Source organism: Xyrauchen texanus, chromosome 44 (genome assembly GCF_025860055.1).
Source record: "Xyrauchen texanus isolate HMW12.3.18 chromosome 44, RBS_HiC_50CHRs, whole genome shotgun sequence".
Taxonomy (NCBI): domain Eukaryota; kingdom Metazoa; phylum Chordata; class Actinopteri; order Cypriniformes; family Catostomidae; genus Xyrauchen; species Xyrauchen texanus.
Genome location: NC_068319.1, coordinates 5,450,504 through 5,468,852, shown reverse-complemented (window position 1 = coordinate 5,468,852; position 18,349 = coordinate 5,450,504). Strand labels below are relative to the sequence as shown.

General features: G+C 37.0%; 1 protein-coding gene across 1 annotated transcript in view; it reads left to right on the top strand.

Annotated features, from left to right (window-relative positions):
* The first annotated feature begins 1,011 nt into the window (after nt 1-1,011).
* Nucleotides 1,012-18,349, top strand: part of LOC127636757 (beta-adrenergic receptor kinase 2-like) — a 68,783-nt gene continuing 51,445 nt past the window's right edge. Inside the window, exon 1 of the mRNA XM_052117469.1 lies at nt 1,012-2,312. Coding sequence (XP_051973429.1) covers nt 2,200-2,312 — 113 coding nt within the window. The 5' untranslated portion in view covers nt 1,012-2,199. The remainder of the gene's footprint in view (nt 2,313-18,349) is intronic.

Below are 18,349 nucleotides of genomic sequence, written 5' to 3'. Positions count from 1 at the left end.
TGCTACTTCTTTGCCTGGTTTTGTTACTCCAGTTCCAGGTTTTGCTACTCCAGTGCCTGGCTTTGCTACTCCTGTGCCTGGTTTTGCTACTCTTGTGACAGGTTTTGCTACTGTTGTGCCTGGTTTTGCTACTCCGGTGCCTGGTTTTGCTACTCCGGTGCCGGGTTATGCTACTCCAGTGCCGGGTTTTGCTACTCCTGTGCCTGGTTTTGCTAATCTTGTGACAGGTTTTGCTACTCCAGTGCCGGGTTTTGCTACTCTTGTGACAGGTTTTGCTACTCCAGTGCCGGGTTTTGCTACTCCTGTGCCTGGTTTTGCTAATTTTGTGACAGGTTTTGCTACTCCAGTGCCGGGTTTTGCTACTCCAGTACCGGGTTTTGCGTCGGATCGGCCGCTGGGAGGAAGTGTAGCTCTGAGAAGAGCCTGAATTTCACTTCACGACGCGCTGTGGAACACCAAGCACTAAAAAAAGAGATAAAATAGTAATATTCCCATTTGGATTAACCACAGCGAAATACCAAGAGGCACTGTTTCCCGGAGGTACTGAACTGAATCGGACGAGGAGGTTTTATGTGGACGGATATTGTGTTTTTGTTGAACGATGTCGGAAGAGACGAACACTTGGATCTGCGACCCAAACACGGATGGAAAAGAAAAGAGTCGTTTCTTTCGTCAATAACATCGAGAAATCAAAACAGTGTCCAGGAGGAACGCACATTGAAAACTCCAGAACGAGTCGGGAAGAAGCATTTTGGGGTTAAAAGCCACGTCGTGTTGTTCTTATGAAACTCAGTTTCGTCCATAGACGCTTGAGTTTGAGACTCACAGCCGTACATATGAAGTTCCTCAAGATCTAGCGCAGACATTTCATAGCAAACTGTTTTTGTGCATGTTTCTGCCTTGCAGTTTCATCGGACCACGTTTTGTCGCACCATCAATTTTTTATTTTTTAGAAAAAGGAAACTCGGATTGCTTTGGTTTACATTTGCTTAGTTCCTATTCGTGCCCCCCTCATCTGTAGGTTACAGTAGAGCGATATTTCAACCGTTCTTGCTTGTACGTAGCACATATCTCGTTTTATTTACATTAACTAGCTGACGAACACATTTTAAGAAGCATTGCACATAGCAATGGTCTTAAACGCAGATTTGAGTTCAAACATAAATGTATTAATTGATTATTAGACTTAATTTTTAGCCCTTTAATTAGATGTGAAATAGGAGCTTCATTGCAAGACCAAAGAAAGAGGAAGAGGGAGAGATCTCAATCAAGCCACAAAACTGAGATGTGTTTGTGATATGACTAGGATAGATAAAAATATGCATATTTCGATCTTTAACTCATACTTAACCTGATCGACTGGCTTCTTGCATCTTTTTTGGATATTCAGGAGATAATCCTACCCGTGTCGCATTGATAGCCATTATTTATGTTTCTCCAACCATTGGGCTTCAGATTTCCTCCATCTTTCTGCCTTGTAAGAAGAAGAGGATACATGTCATCGTTATTTGCTTGTTTACTCTTAGCTAATTAAACAGGGAACCGCTGCAAAATATCGGCGCATGCAAGTCGTCCACTTTCACCCTTTTTGCGATTTTTCAGGGAGCTGGTTTGCTTTTTATATTTTAATATCTTAAAGATATTACCTCGTTAAGGCGTTGTTTTCTATACCAACGTGATTATTGATTTTAACGGGATTGCGTTGGTTTGGGCGCAGTTGTTTTTGATTAAAGGAGATTTTCTTGACGTTGTGGGGATTGATCTTATTATTTTGGAAATTTCCGGACCTGACGGGGATGCCATGCACATCTATTGTTCCTCTCCAAAACAATAAGCTATTTCTGCTGCTATAGCGGACCTGAGGGCGACGTTGCTTCAACGATAACGACCCTGTTAGATTTTCCATTTTGAGTTTTTTTTGTTTGTTTTGTTCTTCTTCACTTTTCGACTGTTATCAGACACAATGGCTGATTTCTGAGAGACTGCTGGAGAAACGCGACAATAAAAGGAAATTATAAATAAAACCCGATGTTCGCGCCTTTCTCGCGCATCATCATCATAACCACCACCGCCACAGCTCCCGCGCTCGTCTCGTTCTGAGTCCACCCTCCTGCGCGCCGCCGCTCCCCGCGCGCGCGCATCACCTCACGTTTGGTTCTGGTACCGTTAGCGACTCGGTTCGACCCAGAGGGCTTGAAGATGGCGGACCTAGAAGCGGTGCTCGCCGATGTCAGCTACCTGATGGCGATGGAGAAGAGTAAATCTACTCCAGCGGCCCGGGCGAGCAAGAAAATCATCCTTCCCGAACCCAGGTAAGCGAAACGATTCGGTCAGTCGTTAAATTGAGACATTTATGCGTTTATTATCAATATTTTAACTCTGATGTGGCAGTTTGTCACGCCAATAGGTTGCTTTTTTAATTTCGGCCACGTTTCGCCTCAAATTTCGCTTTTTTCAACTGTATAGATGTCTGTTTAACGGTTGGTTCGACAGAAATTCTCAGTCACCATCCACATCAATGGTCTATTCGTATGTCAATACAGAATTTGCTGTTTACTGCTTGCCTTAAACTAAAGTAAACTGGCATGGTATTTTTCTGTCAAGGAATTATGGTTTTGGGGGGCAAATACTATAAATACTACAATAATTTGGAGACATGCACCATAATTATACCTAGGATACCTGGAGTTCAAAAACATTGTAAATACCAAATAGGCGTATAATAATTACACAAACTATCAATTGGATTTGGAGGAGTGCAATGGTATTCTTTGAAGTGCCATATTAAATGTATATTCCGGGTTCAATACAAGTTAAGCTCAAATGACAGCATTTGGGGCATAATGGTGATTACCACAAAAAAAAGTTTTTGACTCGTCCTTCCATTTCTTAATTTTATTTATTTAAATAAATGTATTTAATATATATATTTTTTATTTACTGTCATTTTTACAGTCATTTTAGGGTTTGTTGACATTATGTCATCATGGCAACAAAGTTGTAAAATTAGATACAATTTTAAACAGAAAAGGTTATTTAGCGATATCAAATGAAAATTATGTTAACAAGCATATTTTTTACCTCTTGTGGCTATACATTTAAAAAAAAGAGTGAGTATTTTAACGTTTACCAATTGGCACCCATTGACTTCCATTTTAATGGCCTCACTGTAAAAGGGGTCTTTGCGGTCACACTGCAATTCGAGCTCAATTCACTTCCATTCAAACGCATCCGAATGCAGTAGACCGGAAACGCATGCAAAGACGTTTTGTAGGCCTACTATGCTGCGCACAAAAGTTCAAGCTTGGTGAACTCTGAACCGTGAATTGTACGACAAGAACTGAAACGTCACACGCTGACCTCTTGGCTCAATTCAAAGGATACATATTTCAGAGCTGCGAGACTCACATGTTTGCACCCCTGAATAAATGTAAGTGGAAGTTTTAACAGAAGAATTATTGTAAGCGTATTTATAAAATTACAAACTTCACATTTCTGCCTTTAAACACTCCAAAAATTGCCCTATGTACTTCTTTTATACGTGCCTCATTGTAACCTTGATAAAAGAAGGGATGGGTTGGAATACGTTTTTGTGGTAATCAACATTATGCCACAAATGCTGTTGATTGCTTAACTTGGAATATTTCTTTTAAGTTTCTAAAATACTGCTACTGAAGTGATTTATGATCTTTCAGTTTAGTTGCAAGTATTGTTTCCAGGTAAACAGATAAGACTTGTTAAAAGCGCAAAGGTAGGAATAAAGGGCGTAACCAGGAAATTACTTTTGGGTGGGCCTCAATAAAAATGGATGGGCCAATTTATTTATTTTTTGTACCAAATCTTTTTTAACAAAAATCAAAGTTACAGTGAGACACTTACAATGGAAGTGAATGGGGCCAATTTTTGGAGGGTTTAAAGGCAGAAATGTGAAGCTTATAATTTCTATAAAAGCACTTACATTAATTCTTCTGTTAAAACTTGTGTATTATTTGAGCTGTAAAGTCAAATATTAAAAATTAAATCGTAATTTTTACAGACATTTTTGGGTTTGTTGACATGCCAACAAAGTTGTAAAATTAGATATATCTTTAAACAGAAAAGGTTATTTATCGATTTTATCAAATTAAAATTAGCTTATCATGCTCATTATTTACATCATGTGGCTATATATTTAAAAAAAGAGTGAGTATTTTAACGTTTATGGATTGGCCCCCATTGACTTCCTTTGTAAGTGCCTCACTGTAAAGGGGTGGTCACACTACACTTCAAGCTCAATTCACTTCCATTCAAACACATCCAAATGCAGCAGACTGGAAACACAATGCTCATGCAAAGAAATTTCGTACTACGCTGCGCACTACATTTCAAGCTTGGTGCACCTCTTGTCTTTGTTCAAAGGATACATATTTCAACGCTGTGAGATTTATTGGTGCAGGAAAGGGAATAGATAATGAATTTTCATATTATGTTTAGGATAATATGATTTTTTTGTGTTGTATTATTTACTTACACTAGAAGTACTCCCGCGTGACATCATATCCTGGTCCGTTGCGTTGTAGGAAAAAAAAATTGTGGCCTCAAAGCTTAGTGTGACCCCACCTTAACTTAGATTTTTGCTATTTTTTTTTTAAAGAAAAGGAGAGGTAATTCCAAATAAGTTGTTGAAATCAATATTATGCTACAAATACTGTCAATTGAGCTTCACTTGTTTTGAACACGGAATATTAATTTGTGTGAATGTTTATTCAGTACCATGGAATATTTCAACGTAACATGGTATTACCTTTTCTGTTACAGTAAGGGTTGGCTTTTTAAATGCTAATTATTGGGGGTTTCTTCTTGAAAAGCCAGTTTGACCATCTTTTTTTTTTTTGCAGTGTTTAGGGTTGTATAAGATTGTTCTGTACATACTGAGGCCTTCTTTGACAAAAATTCTCCATGTGAATCAATGGCTCTTATCACCTGTAGATTTGCACCAGGTTGAGGGAGATACTCACTGCAAACAGGTTGCGATTGACTTTATTTTTTGTCCTGTATACTCAACAGGGCATACAAATGCTCTCTGTTGTGTGCCTGTGTTTAATGGTTAGGCTTTGGGAAGGTTAACGCAATATCTTATAGCATGTGTTTTAGCTATTACACAGATAATTCAATATGGTGACTTTTAATAGCTGGGGTTGATGGTACCTGTACTCTCAGATATCATGTAAAGAGCCCCTTGTGTGTATTGGATTTTTTTAAGGGCACAGTCCAAAACCTGGAAAGGTATTGACTCTTTTGTCACTGTTTGTGTAGTTTTTTGTCCATTTACTGCCCCATACATTGTAAATTACTTTAAGGCCTGCATTTGGTAACAAACTGAGGCCTATAGGCCAGCAAACAGTAGTAGTATTTCACATTTCGTAGTTTGCATTGTTACGTAGTTGATTACAATGGTGAGACGACTGTCAGTTTACAATGTATAGCCTGTAGTTCAAAACAAAGAAGGTTTTATTGTACAATTTAGACATAAATATGTGTCTCAATATAGCTTGGACTTCACAAAATTGTGTGGAATTACAGTAGTTGGAACATTATTAAAGCAGTGATCCGGGTTCAATGCAAGTTATGATTTTTTCGACTGTTATCAGCCACAATGGCTGATTTCTGAGAGACTCTGCGTGGGAAACGTGACAATTAAAGGAAATTCGAATTTAGTGTGATAAAAATACTTTTTAATCTTTTTTTTTATAAAATTATATCCAATTTTCCTTTTTTGCCATGGTGACATAATGCTGAAAACCCCAAAATGGCGGTTAAAAAAAACTTTTCAACTCAAAAAAAAAAATCTGTTATAACAGAATAATAAACAGGGATGCAAACTGCTCACCTTTCAGCTAACTTCACTTTTTTCCCCAATTTGTTTGGTAACATTTTTATACATTTCCTTATTAAAATCACTTGAAAGTGTTACCTTAAGCTTAAATGCTTAAAAAAGCTTTAAATAAAACAAAAAGCTTTAAGTACAAAAAACAAATCAAAGGAAAATATACATTTGTAACACCTTCTATGACTATCACATTTGTTATAATGTAAGTGCAAGTTTTTACAGAAGAATTAATGTAAGTGCTTTTATATAAATTACAAACTTCAAATTTCTTCCTTTTAAATCCTCCAAAAATGACCCCATTTACTTTTGTACGTGCCTCACTGTATCCTTGATAAAAGAAGGTATAATATTTTGTGGTAATCAACATTATGCCACAAATGCTGTCGATTGCTTAACTTGTAATATTTGTTTTAAGTTTCTAAAATATTGCAACACTTAAGTGATTTGTGATCTCTCAGTGTAGTTGCAAGTATTGTTTGCAGGTAAACAGATAAGACTTATTAAATGTGCAAAGGTAGCAATCAAGGGCGTAACCAGGAAATACGTTTTGGGTGGGCCTCAATAAAAATGGATTTGCCAAGTTTTTTTTTTTTTACAAAATTTTGGTTAACAACAGAGAAGTGACACATTCAAGCAGTTCTGTCACACTTTCAGAAATTTGAATTTATACATTTTTAGACTTTTTTTTTTTATAAATATATATTTGAAGTCATAGAATAATCACTAATATTCTGGGTGGGCCCAGGCTACGCCACTGGTAGCAATAGTGTATTTTTTGGTTTGTTAAAAGTAATTTTTAGTATAGGCTGCTTAGTTTTGAGCAAATGTTTTTCTCAGTGATAAAACAAGTTTAAAGTAAGCCAGTTGTTTAGACATCACAGAGTACTTTTCCCAGGCACATCAGTGTTTCCTGCACCGCTATTCAGCAGCGGCGTTCCACTACTACTGAATTTTCAGCGCCACTTCAAGAGAATGATACCCATGTTGTGAGCTTGCAGTCTGAATTCAGTGTGATGAGATAAAAAGAACATGTGCTGTGAAATAACGCAAAAACAACAAGTCTTTCTATTGCATTGTGTAGGGCTGAACGATCCATTGAAATAAAATCAAAATCAAGACATGACCTTATGAATATTAAACTTGCAAAGTGCTGTGATTTAATCAAGGAAACAGTCACATGCCACACGCTGCTCTGCGGAGCTCAGTTCTGAGTGTACGTGAGGTGGTTCTGTTTGTGCGCCCTCCACAAAACTCATCTCATGCACATAATAACTGATGTGCTGCGTACAGTTGTATTTACAGGGCTCTAAATTCACTTTAACTGGACACTAAAAGTTACTATACAATTACAAATTGAAAACATAACTCCATAACATAATGGCATAGTTTTTGTACAGAAGCGAAGATGAGAGTATTTCACCGTATTGGAATTCACAGGCGATCATTCAAAGCTTTGTTAAGCGTTTTGTTAATGTAACTTCACACAGAAAATTACGGCATTTTTTTTTAAACAGATCCCATTGCAATGCCGCATACAAATTAAGAAATTATTAGTAAATATTACTTGTATAGTAATAATAATAATTGGGTTGTTCTTATTATAAAATATTTGTAATTAGGACTCGACATTAACGCTTTTTTTTATTTTGCCCAGACAAATTGCCTGATTAAAACTTCAATAATGAAAATAATGAAAAATTGCCTGCTATATTTGTGATATTGTCTAGGCCACATATTATAAAGTTAATATTCTTAATAATAATCCACAGTGCCTAACTGTATTCACTAGCGATCAACTTATGTGTGTGTGCTGAACGTGTGTGTGTTTCGAGAACGCTCGTGGTGATGCGGTGATAAGTGCTTGAATGGTCAAATAAATTGAGAAATTCCATCAATTCCATCTTGGTGAGGTATTCATGTAAATACAGTGAGTTATGTCGTAAGTGAACGTAAACAGTGGGGGAGCGGATTTGTATCAAACTGTCAGACTTGTAAGTGTAAATATAAGGTAATATACCTGCTACTGTCATTATCATCATTATATTAATCGAACAGCCATAACAAGAAAACTGCTCTTGACTGGATAACTTTATTAGCTTTAAAAACGATTATAATAATACAATGATATATAATACAAATATAATAAACAAGATAAATAATATAGTATAAAATAATATAATACTGGGGGGTGGGGGGTTAGGTGGCGCTGAATTCTGTTGGAAAAACTGAGGCACATTATGACTGCATGATCTTACAACGTATTGCTTTTTTTTGTTTGTTACACTTACAGTTGCATAGAGGAACCTTTGTGTCAGCCATCATGACTTTGGCTTATTGGTTTTGAATATTCTGTTGTATGCAGACAGAATTTAAAATTATCTTTCAAATGACGTAATAGCTCTAAATTGAATTGAACCAAGATTATATTTGGTTCTGATCCTCTACATCAACATTTTAAGTGCTTAATTGTATTACGTTTTTGGATGACGTGCAATTTAGAGAGCATGGTGTACTTGGTGACTCTAATCACTACTCTTTGCCTTTTTTGTTTTTAGACTGTATAAACATGCTGTAGCATTCAGCGATTGATTTGTATGTATTTTAAGGAGCGTTAAGTGTTTGTGATAGGCCATTTGTTGTGTGTGACCGAGACAGAAGTCTGCCAGCGTCAGAACACAAGAAGAGTAAGCTAGGGGCGAGATTCATTTATGATTACTCATTTTGCTTCCTACGCCATGGTTAATATAAAAATCTCTCTCTGGGCCGAAGTGATACATGTGCCAATGTGCAATTTGGCTTCCACAGATGATGGTGGGTACGAATCTGAAACGCTAACAGTAGTTGGCTTTTTCATTCGGCAAAGTGCTAAAGCCATACATCCGCTCCTCATTGTAATTAGTCTGTTTTAGTGGCTGTTTGCTCTAAAAGATTACTGTAGTCCGAGCAGGGCTACCACAGATCGAGTGAAAGCATTAACCATTGACATAATTGTCCCCATTATTAGCATTATTACAGGCTCCATAAACACCATGCCACTCCCAGCTACACCTTCGGACTAACACATCACTGAAACAGTTAAGCAGTTTAACGTCAAACTCTCCTTGTTTGACATTCTAGCACTTATGTCGTTGTTAAGTAAGCATTACTAAATAATCTTATTTATATCTCTCTGCGAATGCAATGATAATCTGACCTAAAGGAATAGGTCACCCAAATATGAGAAATCTGTCTCACTTTTATAGTTCTGCGGAACACTGAATATAAAGAATGTATATTGTAATACAATTTCCTCTTCATTAATTTTACTAGGAATGCATCGATGTGTCTACTACCGATATTTATCGGTCATAAGCATGAAATATGAGATAAGGATAACTGATTTCATAAATTAACTAAGTTGTATACATTTTATAGGCCTAATATATTTTTATGTTTGTAGTATACAAAATAGACATAAAAATACATTCCAAAATCCTAGAGGTGCACCAATCAGGCAACTTGAGGCCTATACCAATCAGTGATATTTTAACATTGTGATTGGCCGATACCAAGTGCCCAATGAAATGCTAATATTTATTTTAATTGAAACCAGTTATGAAGAATATTTTTTTCTCTATCAAAGTTGACTGTGACATACTGGCAACCAGTAAACACAATGAGAGCATCACACACAGCAGATATACTTTCAAAAATAACTGTAAGCTCCAAAACTGCTCAACACTGAAAACATTTTGAATACATAAAACAAATGGAAACAATTTCCACGCAGAAATTGCTAGTAAATTTAAAAAACATATTTTCATGTAAAAGCTATACACAATTCTTGGTGCCTTTAATTAGAAATTCTCGAGGAAAGTTTGCTTTGCATTACTCTGTTTCAAGTAAATTTTACTCACTCTTTTTTTGTACGTTTTACTCATTTGCAATGTATAAAAGTGTACTTGCATTTCTATGCTTTTAACATTCTTAGTCATGTACTATATAACACATGGAAGCCTTCTACAGGGAAGCTTAATGCATGCTATGTAGTCTATTAGACAACATCACCTTGCTTTAAAGGCAGAAGAAACAAGATCCAGAGCTGCGCACACAGGCCTGAACAGTTGGTGCTCAAAACAAGATGACGGTAATCGATCAACAGGTAATTTTAAGTAGAAAATGAACTTACAAAGAGTGAAACCATGCAAGCTCATTAATTATTCAAACCCGCTGTATTCTGGGAACACTAGCTTAAATTAATGTTAATAAAAATGTTATATCATTAACCTGTGAAATTAACCTGAGAACTTTAGGATTGACACATGATGATGCATTGTAAAGGTAACAATCAATCTCAAATAATATTTTTAAGCAAGAGCATTAAGTTTAAATGTTTGAAATGAGTACAAATGTAGAATTTACTTAATATTTACAAGTTCACGCTAAAGCTAACTTACTCAATGTAGAAAGTACTTATTTGTTAACCGTCCTTGCTGTTTTGTTCTATTTGGTTTAGGGATGTCCCGATAATCTTTTTGGCCCCCGATCCGATATATAAATATTAAATATCTTACATACACTTACAAATTGTGTAAACAGCTTGACTTGAATAGAAACAACTAAAAATTAATTCTATAAAAAGTAATTCCAAATTTCACAATTCCACTTAAAAGTGGTGTAAACAGTTATACTTGAACAGGCCCAAGTTAAAAAATAATGAAACGGTTATTAATAGTTCTGCTGTCAGTAACAAAATGCCATTGTGACATACTGACAACCAGTAAAAACCATGAATGCATCACACATAAGAGATACATAAAAAAATAAGAAAAATATATTCATAACAAGCTCTAAAACTGCTCCAGTGAAAAATCATTAATATCTATGGACTGTTTACTGTCTTTGAGTTTTGCTGAAACACAAATCACAAATTATTAAGCAAATGCATGATGACGTGGTGTTGTTATTAAAGGTTAAACAGTTATATTTATTATTAGTGGTATTGTGACCAACATTAATCTGATTTAAATTGGGATGAATGAATGATATTGAGAGCACCTGAAGAGAGCACATCTTTGATTGACACAGAGAGCGCTCATGTTAAAGAGAGTAAAGCTAAAAGAGCTCATGATTGCTCAAACAGTCTTTATCATTCAACACAACGTCTGATTGTCACAACTCATGTCATGTATTTGCATGTTTACTTGGTGTTTAATTCGTTTTTAAACCTGTTAGCAGCCTCTATATCCTCTTCCTGTTCACTGTGCAACGAGTCCGAATAACTACCATAACGACTCTAGAAAATGGGTAAATTAAAATTCACACACATGTAATTCTTAGACATTTTTTAAAACAAACCGGCATATTCGTCTCAATTACATCATATCTGAAAGTTTAAATTTGTGAATGCTTAGAATTGCCAACAACTCACCCTCCATAGGCCATTCTGTCATGCTTCAAGGGCTGAGAAAGCACTCATTCATTAGAGGAGCTGTGTATGTGTGATTGCCTGCATGCTGCAAAAAAGATCGGCCCTAAATCTAGACACGATCGCCGATCATGGATTTAAGACGAATATCGGCCGATTTTGATCGCTGGCCGAACGTGCGGGACATCTCTAATTTGGTTCTCACAAAATAGCACTGGGATGAGTGACTGAGAGTTTGAGAGCCCTGGAGACCCTGCATGTTAGATCACACTGAGACAGCTCTTTGCTAACATTGTGTAGGAACGCCCATGCTCCTAACTGCCGTGACATCTCTTAAATGCGACACAAAACACTGCTAGCTGTTAGCTATAAGCTCATTGTGCTTTGTTAATCAGTTGTTGCATGGTGATTTTACACAAGTGATTGTTTTAGAAGCAAGCTTTCCATTAGCTGGTCAACTAAATAAAGTGAAGCTTTCAAGCAGCGTATAGAGTTAACGTACCATCCTCCATCGTGAACTCCAGCCGTGGCTGAGTCCAGGGCACTCTCCCTCCCATTGCTCGCCGGTAGCGTCCATTTGGTCGAACCACTTACACTTTTCCTTGATGGTTCTATATGGTTCCGTGCACAGCTGAGACACTTCCTTATAGACTTTTTCGTTTAGTGAAACGAAAAAGGGAAAAGGGACCGGGTGTGTATGATCATGACCCGCCCCGCCCATCCGCCCTACCACATGGACCCTTTGGAGTATGGACACAGTTGTATTATCTTTTGAAAGAAGACACTTTTGGCTTTATTTCCCAAGTTTTATCAGAATGAATATAAGTTAGAGAAGCTGAAGTTTATAGTAATGGAAATATGTTGTGCTGAACATATTTTTATAATCTAAAAAAACAATAATAAAAGTGCCAAGACAACCCAGAAATACAATGTTCTCAAAGCCACAAGTCTAAAGACGTTATGTTTCAAATATGAAGATGATATAACAAAAATCTGGTTCCTGCAAGCTTTTTTCTCTGTAAAATGGCTGGAAGCGTACAGTGTAAAATTAAGGCTCCGCCTTTCAAGACGACACACAATCTGTCGATCGAGTTTTCATAACAAAGGTATGAAGTCCCGTTTTGATTTTGCAAATATTTGAAATTTAAATAAAATTCACTGACCCTGGGCAGGTGGGTTTACAATGTAATCAGAATTTGCTGTATTTTTTAATGCAATTATCACAAAAATATTTTTTACATATATCAGCCAGCCCTACTATGGCCCTAATAAAGTGCTAGACGTGTTCTTCTGCTGTTGTAGCTCATTCGGTTCATGGTTCGATGAGTTGTGCATTGTGAGATGCTATTCTGCTTACAACAGTTGTACAGAGTTTCTGTCCACTCAAACCAGTCTGGCCATTCTCCGTTGACCTCTCTCATCAACAAGGTGTATCTGTCCACAAAACTGCTGCTTGCTGTTTTTGTTTTTGGCACCATTGTGAGTGAACTCTTGAGACTAATGTGTGTGAAAATCCCAGGAGATCAGCAGTTGCAGAAATACTGAAACCAGCCCGTCTGGCACCAACAATCATTTTAATTGGCAATAACCCATCCTCCTGTGGTTGCAATGTCATGCTTTGAGGGCTGAGCAAGTGCTCATTCATTATACTAGTGAGTGATTTTGTGCATGCTGCAATTACAAAAAGTACGGCCCTGAATCTAGGTATGATTGGCTGATCCGATCTGTTTTTGCAGAGCAACATTAGGGTGAGTACATTATTACAGAATTTAGAATACTGAATTTTTGGATGAACTATTAGGGAGGGTAATTTGTATAAAAGTAAGCTTATAGAACATTAAATCAATTTAAAATGGGAAGGAGAAGGTACTTTGTCACTTAACGGCAGAGAAAGTAGCGGCTTAGAGATAGCGCTGCTCTGCTACATTCTCCTCGGGCCAGTCCTGAGACTGCTGGCAAAGAGGTGAGACTTTGACAGCATGACTGGAAGTGTTTGAGAAGCTGGGGTGAGCCAGCAGATTTGTTTGACAGCGAGACAAGTAGAAGAGACTGGAGATTGTTTCAGTCACGTAGACGTTGAAAGGGGATAGACCGTGGGACACAACTGATGAGATTTCAGACAGACAAAGAGATGAAAGCATCTGGGTGATTCACTTGAAAGAGAGAGTGCGGGTAGAGGATGTTGTGGTCAAATACAATATCTTCAGCAACTGTGCCATCCTGTATTTAAATTGCATCCATTAGTCAGTGGTTTTGCACTAGATACCACTTTTGAGATGCTAATAGGACAGTTAATGTTTCATAATAATGTAGGCTAGATGATATAATATGAATGCGCTGCCTTGGTAAAACATGTTGTCTTTAAAGGGGTCATGTCATACATTTCTATTTTTATTTATTTTTTTACCAGAGGTCAACTTATAATATTAGTTAAGACTGAAACCTCAATAAACACCCTCTGTTATGATTGGCTCCACAACAACAAAAATTATATTTTATGGTTTGCACATAATGCACAACAAACACAAAATTAATAGCAAAAAAGTCAGTGAAACACATTGCATCCGAATGTATCAAACTGTTTACTTAAGCCCAGCTGCACCTTAAACCACAAATATCAGGCCATGTCCACACTAATACGGTTTAGTTTGAAAACGCATTAATTTCCGCTACGTTTTGGCCTTTCATCCACACTGAGCTTATCGGAAACGGTCAATTTCAATTTGATCAATTTGAAAATGGCGTCTTCACGATGTAGTGTGTACAGGACAAACAGAGATATTTGAAAGCGATGAGGTATTGTTGTCATGTGATATAGTCTTGCGAACCATTCAACGCAAGACAATCAAGATGGCGGCCCATGTTGTAGCGGCGTTGTTGTGCCTGCTATCCAAAGACAGATTTTAAAGATAAATGTTACTTTGTACAACTTTAATATTGCATTCCTTCAAAGGCAAAGGAAGGAACATGAGAACTATTCGTGTTTCAGACCATACATGGAAATGATGCAGGGCTAGGCTTAAGTTTATTTGCCAGCATGCGCAGTAAGTGATTGGGTTATAATTAGCTAATTTGTGTTTTTGCTAATATCTCCGGAACCGTATAGGCTAAAATAAACATTTAAGCTTCTCTGAATCCACCAGTTCCCCCAAATAATATGGTCAATTGAATTTTTATTTCTGCAAGAAACATTTTCTCCAATTTCAATTTATTTGAAAAATCTACTTTTTTAAACTCCTAGGCCGTTTGCCCAATTCTCAAAGTTTTGAGTTTAGAAACTTGCAGTATATTTGTATAGGACAATGACTTGTATGTCTAAATGTCAAAGAAAATTTGATTCCTCATGACATGACCACTTTAATAAATAAAAAGTTGGCTTAAGATTTAGCTATTCACTTGTTTGTAACCAAGAGATGCTATTTAAAACGCTCTCTGTATTAAAGGAAAATTCTGGGTCCAATACAAGTTAAACTCAATTAACAAAATTTGTGGCATAATGTTAATTTACACAAAAAAATGATTTAGGTTCATTTATTTAGCAAAAATGTTGGTTATAGTAAGGCGTTTCAATGGAAATGAATGGGGCCAGTCCATTAATGCTGAAGTACATGCCAAGTTCAGCCAAAAGATGTAAAAAATTATTGTGGTGGTGGGGGCGTGGTTGAGCGCCGGCTTGTGAATGGAGAGCGAGATCAGGAGATGAGAACGGTAAGGATCATCACCTGGCAATGATTGTCTCTACCAGCTGTTTGTCAATACAGGGAGAGTTGGAGACTGGTTTTAGGTGTACTCGCACTAGGCAAACTGTATCGTGCCCGAGCACGTTTGACCCCAATAGTCAAGTTGGTTTGACTAGTGTGATTGCTCGCTGAACCGTGCCTTGGCCCGTTTGAAGAGGTGGGCTCAGGCAAGGTTCATTTGGCTCTGGCACGGAACGCATCTAGTGTGATCGCTAACCTTGACATGAGCTCGAAACATAATGTCAATGAAAAGGTAAAGGGATCACTTTGGTCTATGGTAAAGGTGTAGTGTTAACTGAAAATTTGTTGCAGTATTTATTGGAAATTTGGGCAGATAAGAGTATACAGGAATAACTGGATACAACACACAAGAACTCTGAGATATTTGGTCAGATTTGTGACTAACTTCGTGCTCAAGGATACCAAAGAACCATTGAGCAATGATGTAACAAGCTGAAAAAATAGCGGGTTCACTGTCTGAAGGTACAGAATACACTCTTTAAATCTGGCAGCTCATTGGACAAAAAGGATACATTTCAGTGGTACGATGCTGTCGACAATTAGGCATGTGAGAGGGCCATGTGTCACCATGCCCCAAACGACTCCAAATAAGTTTTTTTTTTTTGTCAAAATAATTTTTTGTCATAATCAAAAAATGTCACAAATGCTATTGTTTGTGCTTGACTTGTATTAAAACCTAGAACATTCCTTTAACGCTCTCACATATGGATATCCACAATATTTTCTTTCATCAGAAAAATTATGGCAAACATATTGTGAAAATTCAATAAAACTTCCAACTTTATTTATAGTACTCCAGACATCAGCACTGGCTGCTTTCGATAATATGTCAGTTCACTCACTACAGGGGTGCCGTTATCTGATCCAGGATTGCAGGAGTGTGTTCAGGGACACCTGTATCTCCCCTGACCTGCACCCTGACTCAGCGGGGCTGTGGTTGGGTGATAATGAGCCCTTGGAGGGGGTGCTAATTGATTCAGTCTCCCAAACTTGCTTCTCATTATCACCCTCTCCCAGGGCAGCCTAGCAGAGGCATCCTTTGGGAAGTGATGGGCGGAAAATTGAGCAAGTGGTTTTTGAGAGACCAAAACTAAGGCTGGGATTGGGTTGGAAGGGCTTTATGAAAATACAAGATTTATGGAAATCAAGATATGACCTTATGCGCTACATATTCACAGCATTCCAAATTCACTTTCATTGCTCACTTCAAGTTTCTTTACAAACCTTAAACAACCCTATGACACCAGGTATTTGTAGACAGAAGAGGAGATGAGATCATTTTGAGGGTTAAATTAGATCCCATAGCAATGCTGCATTTGTAAATGATTAGAGAAATATTAATTGGGTATAATAATATTCATATAGTTATTATTTATTATAATTCAGTTGTAGGCCTAATATATTTCTGTAATTTCTTAATGTAGATATAATAACCGTTATTATTATTATTATATTTATTATTATTATCATCAGGGCCTGAAATTCGACGTGGATGTGGGTATTGTGCACAAATGTAATCAATACATTTCAAGCTACATATTCCACGTTCATAATGCGGGAATTTCGGCACTATATTATTCATTTTAACATGTAGCTGAGAACTGGTACAAATGATCAAATCAATAATTTTGTCTTTGTATCAAACTGTAATTCCACAATTTTGACGAATAATTAAGGTTTTCTGCATCGCAGTGATGAAGCACTTATTTACTTAAAGGTGTAGTATGTAAGATTCAGAAACCATTGTTATTAATGACATCTGTGGCCGTTAAGTGAACTGCAGCCAGCTACCTGTTGCTCGCGCTCGCACACACACTCCATAGGGACTCGAGCGAGCATCAACCAAAACAATGATGTAATGTACAAAGATACTAAACATGAGTCACCAGCATTATGCTGACAGATGAGGTTATGCAGTTATGATTGATTTAATGTACAAACTTTGAGACTAAACTAAAACTACTTAGCATACTAACTAAACTAAATCTAACATAGCATACTGATACACACATACAGCTGCATACTACCGAACTGTACCAGACAGTTTACTGTTGCACTGCAGTTAAGTTGCACTATTGTTTGTTTTGTATGTCAGATGTTGTACAACGATCAAGAAACCAACATATTTGCTTAAATTTATTCTATATACCTGACTTTTAGAATAAAGAGAAGATCATTGAAATTGTTTAAAAGTAACGAAGCAAGGTAGCTTGCAATTCATCAGCATTAGCAGGCAAGATCAAGTTAGCTAAAATTACACCTATCACATGCTTTGCAGTTGTGTAAGTTTACCTGTCCAATAAGAAGAACGCCAATTCAGGGTCAGTTTTGACCCCCAAAACCGAACAAAGGTCCCTCCAGGAATCAAATGCCCTGCCAAATTTTTGCTCGACCATGATCACATTCCCGTTTAGCCAGATGGGATTCAGTAGATACATTTGTATTTTTTTTGGGCTTACTCAGAGTTTGTGTAGGAGTCGGTGTTGTGCTGGGAGCCGGACGTTTGCAGGATTCCCATCTCTAAGATAACGTTACCTAGTGTTGCAGTTAGTTGTCGCTGTTGAATTTTGGAAGAGAAGCTATTACTGGATGAGGCAAGACTCTCGGGAGCACGCATAAACGTCACATCCTTTGGAATTTACTGGCAACAGCGACCCGCTCCCTTTGCATGAAAATCAGTCTACAGGCTTTAATAGGCAACCTAGGAAGTCCGAGAAGGGCTAGTTTTTTTAAGTTGCGTTACAAGCCTTTCAAAGATTGGCAAACAAAAGGCACATTTTACATGAAAATGTGTTACATATCGCCCTTTAAGATGTTACAGATCTATAAACCTGTTCATACGACATGAGAATGGCTTTGTACTGACTCTGTCAGTAAGCGAGTGATGTGCTAAAACTTTCTCTCCTGTTTATAATCCGTAAAGCTGTCAACATTGCAAGTGTGTGACGTTGGGGCAATCTAGTATTGCCAGCTTTCATATTGTGATGTTCCATCATAATATAGTACAAAGAAAGGAAGAAATAGTGCAACAAATAAATAAATAAATGCCTTGTGTGCAACCAGAACTGCTCAGCTGCAGGGTGAAGAGAAACATTTCAACAGCTACATCTCTCATCTTTGATTTAATAAATATAAAATGTACATAAACAATAACAATATATTATTATTAATTATATAACATAAATAATATAGGCTACATAATAAGAACATATTATCAGTCTATCTTTAATATGCATATTATATATGCAAGGCTCTCAAGATTTAATTTGTTAAAAGTTTTAATTCATTTTGTCAACATTAAACTGACAATTT